The sequence below is a fragment of the Megachile rotundata genome, chromosome 13, assembly GCF_050947335.1.
Source record: "Megachile rotundata isolate GNS110a chromosome 13, iyMegRotu1, whole genome shotgun sequence".
In the NCBI taxonomy this organism is placed as follows: domain Eukaryota; kingdom Metazoa; phylum Arthropoda; class Insecta; order Hymenoptera; family Megachilidae; genus Megachile; species Megachile rotundata.
Genome location: NC_134995.1, coordinates 13925165 through 13945459, shown reverse-complemented (window position 1 = coordinate 13945459; position 20295 = coordinate 13925165). Strand labels below are relative to the sequence as shown.

General features: G+C 41.8%; 1 protein-coding gene across 5 annotated transcripts in view; it reads right to left on the bottom strand.

Moving 5' to 3' along the window:
* The window catches only part of snu (ABC-type transporter snustorr), a 28658-nt gene that overhangs the window by 6210 nt on the left and 2153 nt on the right, over positions 1 to 20295 (bottom strand). For 2 of the 5 annotated variants that reach the window (XM_012280834.2, XM_003701383.3), the window contains exons 1-4: positions 10255 to 10387; positions 1244 to 1489; positions 464 to 778; positions 217 to 324 (exon numbers count right to left, since the gene is read on the bottom strand). In XM_012280834.2, the coding sequence (XP_012136224.2) occupies positions 217 to 324; positions 464 to 778; positions 1244 to 1489; positions 10255 to 10361 (776 nt within the window). In that variant the 5' untranslated portion in view covers positions 10362 to 10387. Of the gene's footprint in view, positions 1 to 216; positions 325 to 463; positions 779 to 1243; positions 1490 to 10254; positions 10388 to 10943; positions 11380 to 15709; positions 15819 to 17940; positions 18163 to 20295 lie in introns of those variants that run through there. The other 3 variants (XM_012280835.2, XM_012280837.2, XM_012280836.2) reach the window with 3 other exon arrangements.

Sequence of the window (20295 nt, the reverse complement as noted above, 5' to 3'; positions counted from 1 at the left end):
CACCCTTTAGCAATGAAAGCGTTTTTAACGTTGCGACAAAGAAGGTATGAAGGGCGAATGCGAGTTCTTCGTTAAGAAGAACAGGTTCTGGTTTATAAGAATTTTCAACTTCTTCACGGTTCCTTGCAAGGTCAAGCTACGATCGAAAGCTACAGCGTGTTTTGATACGCTACAGTGTCGAAACGCGTGGTATTTCTTTCAACATCGTCGACTTACCTTTGTCGAAGCAGAGGATCCACACCTACGGTGGGTTCGTCCAGGATCAAGAGTTCAGGGTCGTGCATCAAGGCAACCGCGAAGGACACTCGTCGCTGCTGACCACCGCTGTAATCGTCGAAGAAACGGTTCTACGGTTAGCGAACGACAAGAAATTGCCGGAATTCTTACAATTATTTATTAAATCTTAGCGTATTCGTTAAGCATCGGATTAAAAAATGAGTAGGCATTTTGAAGCCTGACCAACCTGAGATTCTTCACCAGTCGATTCTGAGAAGGTAAATCCAAGAACTGCAACAGAAATCGTAGCCTTTCGGCGATTTCGGAGGTGTCCATGCCGAATATCCAGCCAAAGTACATCATAGTTTCCCGAATCGTAAATTCTCCGTACAAGGCTATTTCTTGCGGCATGTAACCGACCCTCTTTCCAGGCACTCCGGACCCTTTGGTACCCGGTTTACCACCGAGAACCCAGATCTCGCCAGAATTTAATCTTCTTCGACCGACGATGCAAGAGAGCAAGGTGGTTTTACCGCATCCGCTAGCTCCCAGAAGACCGTATCTAATTTCAGAAATGATCGTAAAAAAATCGATGAACAACTCGACGAATTTGAAGGTCTCATAATTCGTTGGTGCATCTCGCGAATAACAGGAAAACGTTTCTGTAGCGAAATTTACGAGAGATCGTCACGATCGATTAACCCTCGATTTACTTTCTAAGAAAGTTGCTTCGAGCTTAATCCCTTCGATAGATTTACGGTTTATAAAGGTTTTAATTTCGCTGAAAAGAAGGCAGGCCGAATCGATTTCATCACCGATAACACGTCAGAGATACAGCTATTAGTGCGATCAAGGATTACTTGTTTTCAGCCTCCTCGAGCAAGCTTGTTCCATTCGGAAACAAGTAAATAATTCACTTCGATCGTGTTTCCTTTTCTCGCGAATCAACGGAGGACAATGAAACCGATAACAGAACGCGATTATTTCTTCGAGAAGAAGGTAACGTCGATCGCAATCGAGTACTTACATGGATCCTTTGGCCACCGTCATGTTGAGGTTCTGTATAACGTGGTTCGGATTTTTGCTACTGCCATAGGTTTTGAACGCGTGTCTGACGCTGACCGCCTGTTGACGATTCCACGTAGGGTTATTCAACCCCGGGGTCGCCAGCATCGTGCTGGTCGTCATCGTCATGTCCAAAGTACTGTCCCCGGTGTTCTGCATGTTTCCTAGAGAGTTCGTGTTCAACAGACCACCTCCTGCTGTCCCGTCGCTGCAAAAACGAGTTTCATAAAATTATTAACTTCGTTCGAGCGCAGACACGTCAAATTGGAAAATTTGCAAAGCAGCTAATGGCAAACGAGTAACCGCAGGCTCGCGAGAATAATTAAAACGGTTGGATGCGATGGAAACAAAAAATATGAATGTTAAAGGCGCGACTGTTCCGTTGGGAGCAGTCGTGACGTAAGAGCACACTAATCAAGCATAGTAGATGAAAGGTCGTACTATTAGCCTTTACGTGACACGTTCTGTACATTTCGACTTACTAGTGCGTCAAGTCCAAAGATGTATTCAACGATTTTATGCTCGAAGTTCACAGATCAGTTTGTGTACTTTTCTTATTGGTGGACAAAAAAATTGCCGGAAAATCTGAATCGAGATCGCGGAGTCGTCAACGCGATTAAATCGAGAATTATTCGGTTAAATGTAAATTGCAGTCGAGAGCAAACGGTGGAGGAAACTCGCTGCTCTCTCGTCACTGAATCACGGCTGAATCATGGAATCATTCGTGCACTTTAATCCCACGCCATGCGTGTTTCATTCATTCGGTGTCGTAAAATAAGCAAACATCTGGCGCTCGAAAAATTTTGTTCGAAAACTCGAACACAGAAAAATTGTTCACCTTGAAAAATTACGCTAGAACGTGATCTATCGTTTTCGACGTTAAAAGTAACATCACGGGAGAAATATTTAACAACCCTGCGATGGATTCGCGAACGTCTCGGACTTCGACCATTCCGAATCGTGTATACATGGTTTAGAAAGAGCGAACGTGTGCCGAGACTTACGTAAGATAGCGGCTTTCTTTTCGCTCGCGCTCGTCGGTTCATTGGGCAACGCGTCGACGTACTCGCGCAGGGATATTAATGTCGTTTACCGGCGAAAAGTAACCCGTTGTTACCATCGCAAGGCCGTGCAAACATTTCTCCTCGAGTTCTCGATTTTCTCGGCATTTTCGCCGAGGGATGTTTGTCAAGAGGCCGCTCCTTTCGTTTTTACCTTTTACGACGATCGGAATTCTCGCGAATAATTTTGGTCGATTCAGCAACTCCGTTTAGTGTACGAAAGATCGTGCGTGGATAGCTCATGCTGTTTCTCTAGAAAGTTCGTATGCGCAAAACGAGATCGACGAAGCTTTAGGAAAATGAATCCGTACAAGTTTAACCGAGTTAAGAGAAGCATTTCTATCGAGGGCTTAAAAGCTTTCACGTAGATCGATACACCGCATCACGCGTTAACGAAATAATCTCGTATTATTACCGCTAAGAATAGCGAAATCCTCGGATCAGCTGTACGACTGCCAAAGCGTTACGTAACGCGCTCATCTCGGAAGGATTCGTAGAAAAAATCGGCTTGTCAAAAACCGATAAGGATCTGCGGGTAGCAAAGGTCGATTCATCGAATCGATTATGGAAACAACGTCTGCTTTCCCGCGAATTCTGCCATGCGGTTGAATTACGGCGGACCGTACGGCGAACGAGGAAAAGCCAACAAACCGTTTCGTAACTTGCTCTTTACTAATAGCTAGATAGCAGAAGAAAGCAGCGATTGCGAAGACGTTTCTATGGTTTCCAGGAGCCTCTCTCCGCCGCTTAATCGACTATCTCCTTCCAAAGTATACCTTTGTACGACTCGAATCGGTAACTATAATAATAAAAAGCTCGCATAGTCAAGACGAATGGGAATTTGTTTGTTCTTGCAATCGTTGACCCGGCATAATTTTTAGTACGCCATAAATTACCTTGCCAACAACTCGATGTGATCACGGGTTGTTTGTTTGTGGAATATATGCCGCGATACGCACAACTCTACGCAAAATTATCGTGCATTCCGTCGACGAGTCGTCACGACTCTATTATATCCATTATCGTGAATCGTCGGATTATAGTCCTCGATGTCTCTACGTTTCGCGTAATTTCCTTCGCGACAAGCAACGGACCATCAAGATAGTATTTCAAGTTGTGCGATACTAGTATCAAAGTTACCACGAGGTAATTAACGAATTAGGAATTCGATGCAAACAGGGATACGTGCCTCTTAAATAGAAAGGGGAAAGAAGTTTACAACTTCTTGCACCCGATATTCCAACATTCTTTACTTTAACCAAACTTTAAATATCCACGGATCTGAAATATCGCGAGTACTATTGCGTTTATTTTTAGCTATACTCGTGCTCAGCAATTTTATTACAGTGTAATCGTTTCGTTGTTCAATTTAGTTTATCGATTATCCGTCTTAGGTATGCAAGAATTCACGAGATATTCGAATACCGTGAAAAATCGAGCTCCTGACCTTCGGCTTCGTAAGCAGATCTTCGTTCATTTTTGGTGAGTCCCTCGCGAAGAACAGTAGCGAGGGTAAACGGCGTTCCGTAGTCAGACACGTAAGTAGATAATGACCTGGTCGGTCAGACATAGGAGCTCGAACTAATCTACGGTAAAAATTACTTAATTCGCTGTCGTTTCCAAGCGACACATGTTACTGTCGCGTCACACGAGTATTTTACTCATCCTCCAGCAAACATAGTGGTCTCTAATGACCGTGACCGATGAATTTCAATTACCTTCGAATAAAGTAACTTCCGAATGCCATGAATCTTGACCAAAACTTTCTAGAACTTGAACTTGTAATTGCATCCCGTCAATGTTACGAGACATTTTGTTGTCCATTCGGAATATTCGAAAAGATTTGCAAAGCATTTGTGAGCAGACATGTTATGTAGCTTCTCAAACTCGTAATCGTAACGAAGGGTTTGTCAATGTCCGATGATCGCACGCAATCGAGCTTAGTATTCGAAAATCGAAGGTGAGAGATGTTCCAGGCTCGGGCAAGTCCGAGGCAATTACGCAAGTCAACATTCCAGAGGACGACGTACCGCGAGGACGCATGTGGAAAGACCCGGCCACGTGAGTCTTCGTTTTCTGGGCCATGGTCGAGACACTCCAATTCCCGATTCTGTGCTCCTCCCGTCACTTCGACGCTTTCTCGGAAAACGTCTCACTTTTCTCCCGGTTTCTGCATTCGATCGTCCATACACTCTTCAATTCAACGAGAAAGTACAATCGTTCTCTTCATCTTCGTTCTCTTTATCGATTTTTTTTATTTCCTTTTTACAACTTTATCGAATAAAATTATCTTTCCTTTCGAGTAACAACATTTTTTCATTTTCCATCGAATATCCTTGCAACATCCAGCTTTAATGTCACTGCTGTATCTGCTAGCGGAGAATGAAGAATAATTTATCGTTCTTGCCAAACAGTAAAACTTCTCATTTTTAACCGTAAACCTTTGCAATGTTCAGTTATAAGGCGCAGCTGTGGAAGGTTAAACTCGGCATCTATCAACGACAGAAGAAGACCTTTTCTCGATTCTCTATCCACCTAATATCCCACATCGCAAAAGTATGTTACGTTGCAACAGAATATCGAGTTTCTTCGATAAAGAGAAGTTCCATCCGCGGTGAAACTGACAAAGAAATTTCGATAAATCGCGACGGTAAAGAAAGCGTTCTTTGCCCCGTACCGAGATTCTCGTGACACCATTTGCTTAGAACATGGCTCATTAATTATTGTTTATTATAACGTCCAAAGTGTTTGGTAATCAACGGTGTTCTGTTACAGCATCGTTCGCGATGGTATTACCGGTCATTTCATAATTGCATTGGAAATCGTACATCGTCATGCACCGCGCGATGTTACAACGATGCTATCTAATCAGTGTTAATAAATAAAAAATGATTACGTGCGCGAGTTTCTTCGTTGTTCGTTTTTCCGCTGTCCCGTGCGCTTTCCAAAGGTGTTCATTTCCTTTCGAATCTAACAAACGGTAATATCGAAGCTTTCACGACTTGGTTTATCACCCTTAACGCTTTGTACCGCCTCATTTTACTGGCATTCAATTGATTTACTGGATGGCCAACAAATCTTAAGAATCGTCCGCTTTCTAGACAGTTATGTAAGAAACGTAAATATAACAGAGTAATAAAATTGTTCGTACTTGCAGATATTTTCTATTACTTACGTTTCAATTTACTGTAAGTACAGGAATAAGAAATACGTATTCCGGTTTTATAGGATACATGTTTAATTACGACAAGGATTCTCCAGAGACCGCCAAATCTCAGCTATCAAATTAACGTCGATTAGTTTGAAAGCGCCGGAACCTAATGAATGAATATACATCTAAACGGCGAGTGTCCGATGAGTCACTAACAATTACGAGACAGGTAAATTAAGCAAGACCCTAAAATAGACACAATTCTTCGAAATGTAATAATTCTTCCTAGTTTCGAAACGCGTCCGCTTTGATGGTACCGCGATTTCTACAAATTCTATTTCGGTTACTCATCGTTAGCTCATGTAAATACGAAAGATCTCTAATTACGAGTTTGCGAACTTTTCCTAATTTTTCGGATAATAATTGGAAATCTTACATTTCTTTTCATGTCCCTCTCTTTATTTAAAATTTAAAGACTTCTTTTGTTATCTGTTTTTCGCTCGAGCACACAACGTTCGCTCTAAACACGTTTACAGGCTCTGTAACTATGGGTCTTGCTGTCTTTGCAAAGGCATATTGGCAATTTTAACGATGTATCGATAATTGACTGGCATCGTTGGTGGGCTGCATTCGAATAATAACAGTGTTAGCTTCGGACGTTGCGAGTACAAAGCCTTAGAGACACAAGGACTGTCTGAACTCGTCGATGGTTCGCGAGTGTTTAACGTACCGTTTAATTCGCGTTTTACAAATTACAAATCCGGACTTCGGTGAAGTACTCTTAATTTCGATTACGTTCCGATCAAATTACACAAGAATCTACTACATCTTATTCGTGAAAAATTGCTAGTCGAGAACGGATTTTAATTCCATTTGTGGGACAATTTGCACAATAAAGTGATCCGGTCGACTTTCCTTAAAGAGAATGCCACTCACAATCAACCGAACGTTGAAAAGAAATGCTTAATCCAGCAGTTTTAACAAGTGTGTCAGCCGGTTGCTGGAGAAGCGAGTTAAAAGTCGTCATCGTGGAACGGTTATGCCGTCGTTGTGTCCCGCGATGCAGCAACGATCGTAATTTCTACATTTATTTCTTTCTCTCGCGATTAATTATCGAAATAAAATTCCACTCTTACTTGTGCTTGTTCGAGATCTGTGTTGTGCTTTCTCTCTCGATTTTTTCTAAAACAATTTCCCTTAACTTTTCGCGTATCTCTATCTCGTAATATTGTTAATAATGCATTAACAAGGTTAAACGAGAAATTAAAATATTAATAATCCTCAGGGAATCACGCGTTATGCCGTGTTTGTTATCACCGTCGACAGATTCGATAGTGCATACTTAAAAATGACAGGAGCTCTGAACAAGATCATCTCGAGGATTATTACGAATTGTTACGAGCTACATGAATCATAATCAGGCTGATCGACAAGTCGTCACGTTCTAAAGTTCAACTGTTCCCATAATCGAGACCCGACTCGCTATTGTACCTACCGATTGGTAGATTGTTTCGCGATAAAACATGATTTATTAATTGATTACCTTTCATCGACAGTTGAATCAGCAAACGCTACCGTCTCCCTCGATTCTTTCTCCCCTTTATTATCCCTGCACTTTCGATTCGCTACCTTTAATTCTTCACTTACGTAACTAAACTTTCATTCGCGTAACTACATAGTTAGAGATCAAACGTTTAGAAAATTTCCAATTCTTAAAGAGTTGAATTCTGAAAGACTAGCTACGCCCGACGCGAGGCATTGACATCGCTAGTAAAATCGGTCCACCCTAAAGGAAGATCTTGGTTACGTGAACGGTGACCGCCATGGAACTCACGCGTCAAGTTGTTTTCGCGCGTCATTCGGAACAAATGACGTAGACAACGTTTGTCTCTCCTCGATTGAACGAGCAATGGTCGAAGGCCGTAGTCAAGGATGGCCAGGGTCAAAGTACGTCTCAAAGCTTGCCGTGATCCAAACAACGGCATCGTCCACCGCGTTTATCGATACGGGACAAATGCAAAATCATCGTTGTGCGTGTCACGCCAGTTAAAAAAACCGATACAAAAACTAGTTTGTCCTATGCACTGGTTGTCAAGCAGCTCAGCGTTGGCAGAAGATAAACGAGATTCGTATGAAGATAAAAAAAATCAATTTTTTAATCGGACTCCGCAAGATCGGTCCAGAAAGTGAGTTTTGTTCTCTCCCTCGGTCGATAGCGATTCCATTCCCGATCGAACAGCACGAAATCGTTACGTAAGACGAAAATCGAGCCCGGTGGAAAGAAAAGACGGTTACGAAAAGACGAAAGAAGCTACGAAGGTCAGATTTAACGACGCTCCGCGACGAAACGTCGTCGCGAGATTGCGATGGATGTCACGCTCGAAATGTACGTCGACCATTCGTACACTTCGAATGGAAATGAAGTCAAGGTGAAGGCTTCATCCGTGGCTTATCAGCAAGGTATCCGTGTCGTTGGCAACGGGGGTTGCTGTTCGCCAACGGGTTGGCTGTATTATGACGGTCGATCAGCCGACCATCCAAGTTTTTCAAGGCTGGACGATATATGGGACGTACGTGCGCGTACGTCGTTCGCCACGATATGAAAATCATCGAGGTAATCGCGATTCAATTCGCGTACGCGAGCCTCATCGACGCGCGTGTTTTCATCGTCTTAGATAATACGCTCCTAACGCGATACTCTTTGTTTGCTCGATATGCAATTGCACTGTCGTCATTGATCGTGATATCGAAACAACCACTCAACTATTAACCCTCTGCTCTTCAAATTCTACGCGGATAAAAATAAGCTTCGCTCGTGTGAATAACTTTTTACTTTTTTATTTTAAACAATTTCTCGTTCACCTTGAAATTTTTTTAAAAATTTGCGAATTCTTGTGTTAACCAAGATATTGCGACTCCTCTTAATTTGCATCTCTACATCCCAAAGATATTTTCTCATGGTCACGTCGCTCGCCGTGCTTCCTTAACGGTAAATCGTCTTAACGTCGAATCGTACGTGACATCGATACCCCATGGCCGAAAGAGTCGGTCGGAAAAACAAATGGTCCCGTCTCGACTCGCTGATCTTTTCGTTTCTCGTTACACAATTTACCGATTCCTCGTAAAATTACGCGATTACGTAACAGGTTTGGTTTTTCATCGGGCACGGATTACGTTTTACGATAACACGAAATTACACAACGAAGAAACACGCGCTCGGACGACCGAGTGGACTCAGGACGGTGAACGTGGGCCGAAAAGCAACGAGGTCGGCCTTCTCCGATAGCCGTTTCTCGCTCCGGGATTTTCGAACGGACTATCATTGACTTTTACTCGCGAGTTGACCGCGCCACGCCGTGCCGCACCGGTTACTTCGGTTTGGTTCGCTTGGTCACGAAGAGTTTTACTTTCTAGAATCGTTACGGATCGCGAATCTAATCGTTGCATCGATCGTTGCGCGAAATTCCTTCTTCGAGGAATCTCGACGCGAACGAGCTTCGCGCTTTTCCGTTTCCTCCAAATCGAAGTCTACGATCCTAACTCGTTTCGAGTACGATTCGCTGCTGCTTACAAAATCAGTGCCAAAATACGTTTCTAACTTTTTCAAACTTCGAGCTTCCGATCTTAATCCTGACATCTTATCTGACGAATAAAGACTCTCAAGCCTGAAAACATAATTACGGTATACAATATCCATGCGTTTACAGTAGTGAAATTGATAGTGAAGCATACGATCATGAACGTAATAACTCGTGATCCAAAAACTGAATATTCAGGAGGATAATCATGAACGATGGACGACAATGGAAGCGAGTTTTCACTTTCGTCCGAGAGAGAATCGCACGAGATTAGCGGCGATTGTTAATCCACGGTCGGCTCATCGTGGCTCGCGTTTTCCTTTGTATCGTCGAGAAAGTTTACCATGATTTCTGAGCGAAACTGTTTCGCTGACACGCACCTTCATACACCGAGGAAACGATAATTAACCTTTTCGAGATTTTATCTGACCAACAGCTAGATTCGCGTTGTTGCACCCGTTTGAATTACACGAGATTTTACAAGCATCAGCGAGAAGCAGAACCGCGTTTGTGATATCGATTAACGTTTTCGATAAATGACTATTTAAAAATCGGTATTTGTAATCGTAGAAAAGAAGCGCTTAACTGCGCTTTTACGCTTATAAATATTAATCGGAGATCACGGATGAAATAATTAATCCGGTCTTTCATTCACCCTGGTAAACTTTCGTGCAGGGTTGCCGTTCGCAGGAAACAAGACCGTAAAAATACGCGGAGCAGTCCGAGAACGCGTTCGATTTCACATTCCAGGATTGTCAAAATGCTGAAACTCCTCTAATACATACGCGTATAAACACGAACATATGTCGCTTTCTATTTTGCCGTTCGTAAGAAACAGCTGAATCATCGTGAACCGCACCAAAACGCCTTTGGATCCATTGACCATACATCTGTGTTAATCTGATTGCGCGAGAGCAATTAACTGACGTGACCCAGCGATCGTCGTGATTCTTGATCTACATATAATTTCATATTAGCGATGCAGATCGGCCAGTAAATACTAGTTCTGTGTTTTAGTTGATAATTATAAAGGATTCTGTTAGTTGTGGAAATGCAGATAATGTTATAAGCATATTCTCGATGGTAAAAACAACAGTCAATTGCATAATTTCTCGCGGGCTACGCTCGATCTTTCGATTAAAGGTATTACGCGAATGCGTAAACACTCGGTCGACTCTACTACCTTAATACGCAGAAACTTTTCGAAGATATCCGACGCGATTTTTCACGCGTGCGTCTCAGGATCGATGACTGATTTCTTCTACGACTGACTCCGTCGATTCGATACATTTGAAAAATCGATCGATTCCATGATTCTATTCGGAAACAGAAATAGACCGATTAAGATCGCGATTTTGCCATCGTCACTTTCGAATTTCCTGCGGCGAATCCGGCTTTGGTAACGTCCACGGTTTCTCACTTTTCTCAACGGAAGCGAATGGGCACCGGACGTTCGACTAATGGTCACCTTACGCGATCGGACTCGTTCTTTTTTCGCCGAACGATCTAGACAGCTTGCTGTGACTGCGGATCAGAGAAGTCGCGGAAAAACGGAGCAAGTTTCATTGTTTTTTACAATAATTTTTTCTCCGTGGGATCTTTCGACTTCAAACAGTAACGAATAAGTTCGATCCAATCTTGGAAAATCAATAACTTGCATTTTCGATCACTTTCATAGAACCTGTGCAATTTTACGAATCTTTCTTGGTAATATGAGCGACACCGATCAGCACGATTTTTGTTAATTTTATGACAAAGTACGGGTAATCGGTGTCCTAATATTTTCACGGGAAGATAAAAAATATTGATACGAATATACCAATAGACACCACATTCGAAATTGGCCAATAAAACACTTTGTCGTCCAGGTACCTTCGATTGTTCCTCTTCGTATTTCCACTTTAATCCTCTAAGTGTAATCCTGGCTGGACATTGATGTCATCGAGGTGCCAGGATCGACCGGTATCATCGATGTACCGATTTAATCGAAAGCGAGTACGGACCCGTGCGATCACGAAGATAAATGGTCACCAGCACACAAACACAATAGAGAGAAAAGCCGAGTAAACGCGAAGAGCGCACAATTTCTGACACAGACTCGTGGTTGTCGATCGATCGTGGAGAATTTCGACCCTCGCGAGGACACGATCGGCTGAAGAGGAGGCCGCTTTCCTGGCAAGATCGTCGTCCGGTCCTCCGCGACTTTCGAGTCCTGACGCGAGACTGAAGCGGTCGGAAGCGTGCAGAGTCGAGCTGGTCCGACGGTGTTCCTTCTCGCTCTGTGCCTCCACTCTTCCAGTCAACCAGTCATTTCGTCCTCGTTCGATCGACTACCTTTCTTTCTTTCTTCGATCCAACGAGAACACCTTCCCTCCACCTGTTGTCCTTCCAACACGGGTTTTCGTTCCGAGCTCAACTATCCACCTCTTTTCAACGTTCGACCCTTTCTTCGTTCGCTTGCTCGATTTTTACCTTTACATCGTTCCCCCGGATCTTCTCTTCGCGAGTCTCAGACCGTCGCGAAGTTACGAATTCTATTTTCGAGAAAATTCATTCGATAATAATTGCAGCTTAGTTGAAGGTCTATGAATGGTCCAGAGAAAGTTCAGTCGAGGGCATAGAGAAGCTGGGATTTTCAATCGTATGAAATTTGTGTAGTATAGGTGACACCCACGGTGTTCGCCGCGTTAATTAACAATCGCTATTCCAGCGTCGTCGCTGCTAATAAAACGCGACCGATCGTCTAACCGTGATAGACGTACATTAAAGACGACTTATACAGAATATTATAATTGAAAATTATAATAATTCATCGTGGACGAGACATTCCTTTCGATGAGAAATAAAAAGATGTGTTTTGTTCAGGAAGGAGGCTCGTCATTAAACATTTGAGAAGCTAGCAAGCTTCCGGAGCAATTACTGAAACGAAATACCACGGATGCGAGTGGATCAGGAACAATTTTTCATGCAAAATAAGAAGGCCGTTAAAGATACGGAAACGTCCGAGCCACGTAACGAACGAAGACACACATATAATCAGACACGAGTCCGGCAGTTATTATACTTGCAAAATCTTCGTGATCGTTTTATCATGTTTCGCATTTAAATAATTTTATGTCTATTTTATGTTAAACCATTGATGAAAAATCACCGTGCGTTTCGAGAAGAAATGGACAGAAAAGGCAATGGTAATCTCGGCCCGAAAATCTTTTCACAAATTTGTGTTTTTATGAAACTTCGGTTATCGATACTTGAACATACAATTAGCGACTTCACGCTTGGGGTACAAGTTTCTTAATCTCCGTACAACGTTTAAATCTCGTATCGAAAGCGGTTGATTCAAGTATCGATGATAACCGTAGGCTTCTTATCGAGCTTTCATTGTCGATGTTCAATTAATCGATCGAAATATTTTTATGATGACTCGAGCTTTACCAACAGACTTGCTAATTAATTGAACATATTCTAAGCACTTTGCCACAACATCGTCACGAGCTAACACAATATTTGCTCCGACATTTAGATTTCTTCCTCGTTTTCGCTCCGACAATGCTTCAATGCCACAGAAATTCGAATTTTCTTCAACGAATGTCTCGTGAAAACGAAACTTATGTCACGTGTATTAACCCGACAAGGAATTTAATGAAAAACGAGTAAAAGAAAGGAGAACGAAACCGTTCCAATTGATTCGTTGCTTTGCGATCAGTTGTACGGAAATCTGCGTCGATGCGTTACATAAATGTCAAAGGAAAATCTGTATAAAAATTCAAACCTTCCGCCTACTTCTCGCTTCATTTTCATAAATAAGTAATTGCAATTGCAATTGCAATAGGGAGACGCAAATTATTCTTAACGGCACCCTAATAAGAACGATAAATTATTTATCTAGTATTTATCGGATCTATTATACGATCAAGAACCTGTTTTCGAAATAAAAGGCTAACAGCGTTAAACAACGATTTAATTATCCTTTATCGATCTTTACCGATGATCGACGAACAATTTCATTTCAGCCGAAGAAATAACGAGCATAACAGTGGTCAAGACGGTCTGCACTTTCCCCGACATTGCGTAACATCCGACTACATTACCTGACGTAATGTAAACCCGATTAAATAACAAGAAATCATGCATCTTTTTCAAAAATGTCCATGAATTATCATTATTTTAACTATCGGAGAAAATGAAGTTTAAGACGACGTCTATTTGACCGAAATCCGGCTGCCAATTTTCTTTTCGTACTAAAATTTGATGAATACTCAAAGGTAGAAATCGTGCAGGAAAATTCGGTTGGCGTGGAAATTCGGTCTCCTTGAAAATATGAAATTCGGGGCAACAGACTGGAGAGTGCACGTGCACCGAAGGAGACTTTCGCTTTTAGCCGAAGAAGCCCACGAAGGTGGCTGACACTAGCTACTGAGACCTTGCAGAGACCTTCCCCTCCATCCTCGATTGACCCAACGACAATAAGAACAAGATTCGTTCGCGTTAAACGAGTACTGCATATCAAATAGATGTCGAGCGATGATACCGATATCGGTCGCGGATTGAACGTCGCTTCTCCGTAACCAATTTTATTAATTATTTCGCGCGACAAAAGTTCTGTAGAGTTCGTTACTCGCTGATATGTCCGAAGTTGTTACAAATAGCTTTTGTGATCGTGTCAAAAAATGCGGTTAACTTCAATGGTCTTGACAAGACTATTGATCCCTGACAAATATCCTTTCAGAAATAAAAAAGTCAGACTAAACGACATTTTTAAAAGCTGTTTTTAATCGCGGAGCACATTCTGCTCGTTCGTCGTGACGATGCAAAATTTTCAGTCTACGGAAAATATTGCTTCGAATCAACTATAGTGGTCGAAAATAATTTTTTGTCAATGCGGTCAATTCACCCGACGACGAGAGTGGAAACAGGTGTACTCTCGAGCTGAATGGCCTCAAGATCGAAAAACGGCGAATCGCTTTCACTTTTTCGATGCGATCGCACCGGCGCAGGAAAATTAACGCGTCGAATATCGAGTTCTCAGCGATAACTATTTTCAAAGCGTTTTAAAATCCCATTTTCGATGCGCGCTAATTACGAGACTTTCGTTGGCAAAAAAGAAGAACAAAAATAGACCTTTCTAAGTGTCTAAGTGTCGAAAACTATCGGAATTTGACATGAATACGAATAAAATAGTTAAGACGACGATCGTTCGATGGACGAATCGTGTTCGGGTGAAGATTGAGCAAGCAGATCGAACGATTTAACCCTGAAACGGCCGTCCCGGGAAAGAAGGACGGACCCAGACTTGAGAAACCACCACGGGACTTATCGAACCGGGTCGCTAAATGCGGCCGAAGGCACGACGGAAACGTGAAAGCGGTCAGTCCGGCTGCTGCTGTTACGTAAATCCCAGGAAGACTGTTCGAACGCTGTTTCGTCGATACATCGATAATCGCGCGAGCCAACGAGACAGGGGGTTTTCCCTTAGTCGAGGTTCTTCGGTTCGTAGCCTTGTACTACTTCGCCCTCGTCGCGATTCCATTCATAGATCAAATGAATATTTCACAGCCATTAACAACCTCCAGAAGATTCGAACGATCCAAAAGGCGAGGGTGTGGAAGAAAAAAAAGACCATATACGGCCACGCGTTCGATCGCCAGTCGCGTGCTACATTACCATAATCGCGTAATCAGGTTACAATTAATTATTCAAACATCGCTTAATTATTTATTCAATTATCCATACCCGAGATTCCGAAATAGAGACAGATATTGTGAATTTTTGGGAACGTTAGAGAAAGTAGGTAAATTATGCAGACTCCATCAACAATCGGTTAACAGCTGTTGATCGAAACGAAGCAGAGACGAGTCGAAAGACTTTCACAGAAACCGAATAAATTAAATTATCTTTAATATACCTCTGTCAGATATCTGGCTTATCATATTTCGTGCATAAACAGCGTAACGATCGGTCGTTTTAACATCCGACTTTCAAACTTTTAACAAATATTCAAATATTAATATTAATAGGACGTTTTATTTTTTTGCCCGTAACATTAATCGTCCGGCATTAGTCGCTAGATTCAACTTTTTTGCTCCCATAATTTGACTTCCAGATTTCCAATAACTAGCAATCGCTGTCGAGACAATGGCCACTGCTAAAAAGAAATATCGTCAGCATCTTTAGGATGAAACTTTATCGCAGGCGATTCGCGCGTAAACTCTGTACAATTTGCATGAAAATAGACGCGAGCAAAAAGAGACGTTTAAGCGTAAGAAAAAGCGAAGATCACGTACCGCAAGCTGATCTAACATGCTCGTTTACTTTGTAACGTGGCAAAAATGACGATGCTCAAAGTGTTTGTCGCATTTACAATTCTTATGATATTCGTCTCGTTTTTTTCTTTTCCATGAAATACATCGAAACGATACATTTATTGCGTTAACATTTGCATTTTAGGTTACACGTGCATTGCGCGCGCATTTCTTACTTTTCCCTTAAAATTCAATTAACTCGACTGCAACTTTAAGTAACGATATTACGTAGCATCTTACGAATGTACATACAGGGTGTGCGTAGATCTAATAATTAACAAATTGATTAACACCTGTCTACTTTAAATGGAAACATGTAGAAATAATTAGACTCACCTATTGTTTTTTTCCCGTTAACGTTGCGCTTCGAACGTTTTATTCTAACGTCACCCAATTTATCTTTCTCTCCCTTCTCAGTATGAAACATTGTTTTTATAGGGACTGATTTTACTATCACATGAGCAATTATACAAAAATAACTTGAACGATTTTCAATTTTCCTTTCCCCGAGTATCGGACAAATTCGTTGAATTGCAAGATACTAGCCGTGACGCAATAATTCCTTGAAAAACAATGTTTCATGCTAGGAAGAGAGAGAAAAGCGAATCGAGGGGGTCACGCTGATTAACGGGGAAAAAGTTAATCGCTGCACTTCAATTTTTCGTTAATAATTTAAGAACTAAGTTTCTATCAACATTTTGGTAAATGAAAAAGTTGACCTCAGCTACCACCCCTTATGCCCACCCGTAGCCGGACACCCTGTATATTCTCATAATTTCTGTTGTTCCGCAACGCCGAGAATCACTTCGACCGAACACGTATTACATTTGCAGAATTTGGTATACACGCAAATTCAGTATTAGATATTTTCTATACGAAATTCTATTTATATAACTCTAAGGTATTCGCGCGTCACGCAACTACCTCTCTTTTTATCAGCCTATGCCAGCTTTTATATTAACGAGCTGTTTGTTTCTCGAGGCTTGTTGCGTTGTTCAGAAATGGCAAACGTGGTGCCATCTCTCGAGACACCCGTAGACTTCCTTTTCTACTACATAATGCTACAACGAATCGATATGCAAGAAAACAACTATTCGCGCAGTAAATTTGCGTTAAATCCGACAAAAAATAAATTGCAGCTAAAAAAAGCTATAGAAGAACCTTGCCTTATGTAATTCATAATCGTTGAAAAAAAAGATATTCAGGTATAAGAAAAGTGCGGATGAACGATACTAATAACTTCAGCTTATAGTCAACGATTATAGGAAAAAATAAAACGCGCTTCGTCTAACGGAGACTACAAAAAAGCTCACCTTACGTTTCATTGATACCTCGGAGAAAAAATTGCTCACACATTCGCATATCCGTCAATGTTAACCACTTTGACCCAGACCTACAAAATAGTACGTGAACTTCGTTTTCCAATTCTTTCACGATCCTAACTTCCCTGATCACCGATATCTCGATTCCCGAATTTTTCCAATATTCTTCTTCCGAGAGGCTGCCGAAGCGTTCGCGAATTGAGTTCGCGAGGATCGCGTTTCGCCTACATTTTGCCTTTTCACCGCGCAACGATAAAACGTGCACAATCTTCGGACGAGTCTATTCGACGCGTTTCGTCTTCGTTGGCTACTTTCACGCGCGATTGCAAACTCCTGCTTCGACGAGGCGAACTCTTACCGGCGCGTTACGCTCTTGCAAAATTTGCTTTTGCCCCTTCTTTACCTCTACCGTTCGTTGTTGGCCGACTTTTCGAAGCGTTCCTTCACTTTTCACTCTCGTCGGAAACTTCCGACAGACGATCCGTTTCCTGTCTGCCTCGTGCTTTTCCTTTAAATTCTTTCGCTCGTAATTCATCGACTAATGTCGAAGATCGTTAACTCGAGGTCGTTGACGCAGTATCCTCTTCAAAAGTTTCGTCGCTTACATTCGATAATTTGCCTCTTAGTCGCTGTTAATTAGTAACGCTAACGTAGCATCGGTAGAAACATTTTAGAAATGTTCGTGATTCTCGGACGAGAATAACCATGTTTCGCGAAAAATTGCCTCTAAAACCGGAATGCAGTTTACCATAAAACAGCCATATGTATTCAGGGGGAATTCGTGGATTTCATGCATCGCTCACGTTCTTGCAACAGGTTACAAAACTCGACGGCACGGCGGCCACATAGCAAAAGCACGCGGACTCTTTATGACGTTCAAATTACAATCTTTGGTAACCGACTCTAATCCTGTTAAAAATACTTCTTCGTAGCCAATCGTAAGATATTTTTACAAGGAATTAACGCTTGCGGTTGTCGCTTTCGTAGATCACGGTTCTTCGAAATGTTTACTTGGCTTTTGTGAAATTATGAAAATTTTCGAGACTCACGGTCCTTTTCTAATGTCTTATCTTTTCCTAAGTCGTTCATTGCATCCGGCTTCCAACTATGGAAAAATAGCAGAGTGAGAAAGTGTCGAAGCAGAATCACAGAAATATCGGCGTAAAGATTCGCGTTTCGCGGCCAGTTTCTCCTTGCTCGCCGAAAGCGAAGTAAAAGTGGACAAATTTCAAGCGTGTTACTTACGCGGTGAGTCCGTCGCTCCAGCTGAACATCTTCTTGATCTTTTCGCGTTGTTTCGAGTCGTTTTTGTCCATCTCGATCGTTCTCCGTACTCTGCGACCTGCGAACCGTGCGAACACACTGAACAGCCACGTGGAAAGATTTCTCGTCGAGATCTTGTTCGTCCTCGACTACGGATGCATCTTTTCCTTTACTGTTCCGCTTAGAATATGACACCCCGTCGAGCTGTAACAAATCAATTCCGCCTTTAAGTGTCAGCAACTGAAATAGCACAGCGTTTTTCTTCGATACTGTACATTTTTCTAATTGCACAAAAGTTCGAATAGTGGAGTCGGAAAAAAATGTCACTTAATCTAGCCATCGCTGGTCTTGACCGAGAACCTTTGTCCTTGTTGATCGATACCGTTTCACTTCGTTTTCGTGGGAAAGTAATTTGTCAGTTCGCGACAATGGCGAAAAGTGAAACCATTTTACAAGCAGAGCAACGACGCGCGCTTCGGGTCATTACGAAGAAAGCGTACTGCACGTAACGATCTAACGCGTCCAGGTCAGTGGAATAGAAAATGTTTTAAAGAGTAACGCGAGTTTGCCTTTGTTTCGCTGCACGCCGGAAGTGCGTGTAACAGTTTATTCCCACGAAAGAAAAACTCGGGAAAAGGGAACCGACTGTTCCGGATGAGTAATCAGGCCTATTGCGCGTGGTACTTGCTCACAATGATTCGTGCTACTTTTCAAATCGATGCCTTCAGGGAAATGTACGCGAGTCGAACGTCATTTGTTTAATCGTGAAAAATATCATTCGTTTTCGAAGTTAAATTTCTCGAAAAATCGAGGGCAACGGAGGAATATGGTTTACAGATTCGTAATCAGTGCGTGAACAAATTAGACTGTGTAATTCTTACCGAATGCCTGGGTAGGTACAAACATTTCAAACGACCTGATAGATGAATATCGAGCTCAAACTAATTAATGTCAAGGCGAGGATGAATCGAGTTTCGCGAGAAGTAGTTAGCATTGATCTCGTAGACGGGCATAAAGGAAAAAACATGAATAAATGAAGGCAAACGACTAACAAGAATACACAATTATCGGAAGTTACGTGGTAAATATATTTTTTAGAAAGAAAAAATAGAGTTTCGAACACGGTAAAAATAACAATTGCTTCGCGTGTAATAAATAATTATGTATTGATCCTTTTTATACATCTTCCTATAAAGTCTCCGAAAACTAAAAAGATACCATTCGAGAAAAAATCTCGTCACGGTGTTCAATCATCGAGTTCGTCGGATACAACACGGATTCTCGGACTAGAAATAAAAATCTGGATATTTTCTGGCAGACAAGTAATTCCAATAAAATTTCATCCATTCCGGGTAACGCAAACGCGCCTAACTTCCTTGAATTTAAAATTCGATGGACGTTATTGACGTACAATAGTTAATTCTAATATAGGACAAGACTTGATTAATCGATAAATCTGAATAATAACTAGCCATTTAGTTTTTTTCTGATTAATGATTTCTTGTTATGACATGACTTGCATAATAATATGTAAATAGGTGACGAGTATAAATTGTTACTACAACATTATTTGGAAAATCTCGGGAGTTTATTTATTGAAAACGCCTGTCTCGTAATGCATTACAATTAGAAAGAAATTTCGTACAATTACGAGTTATCAAAAGATGATAAACTCGTCGCATTGACTAATTGTTCTGGATAATCGTTACGGTACGTATTAAAACGTTCGTTACCGGCCGCCCAAGAAAGTAGAACTTCCGATGCTCTGACCGGAAGTGTCTTGAAAATGCTCGCGGTAAAAGGTCGACGCTCGTACGTTTAATATTCTGCAACAGTACTGCGCGACTTAATTCGCCAACGTAATTAGCGTTACGAGTAAAATATCTTCGTAGTTAATAATGCGTCTTTACGCTTATTATCATCTCACCAGATTATCAAAGTTCTAACGTCGAGTTAAACGATTTACAAATTCCAACGAATCACTCTACCATTCGCATCTAACGTAACGAGGATCCTTCTCCATCTTTCTCTCCGAGCAATGCTAATTTCCAATTTGCAACGCTCGAGAATTACAGTGGCGAGAGTTGTGGAAATAATTACGAACGGTTCGACTTACTAGATAACGAACGAAGAAAAAGGACGAAGAGGTAAGAAAGTCGACGAAAGGGAAGACGAGGTCGAGTGAACAAAATTCACGTTCGACTTCCTGTTTAATAAATTCTTTTCAATCTGTTGAAATCGCGACAACCACCCAGCCTTTTCTGCTCCATCACACGTGCTCGTAATACAAAGTGCGCTCAGAACGATGGCCGCTCTGCGAGATAACGTACGAGACAA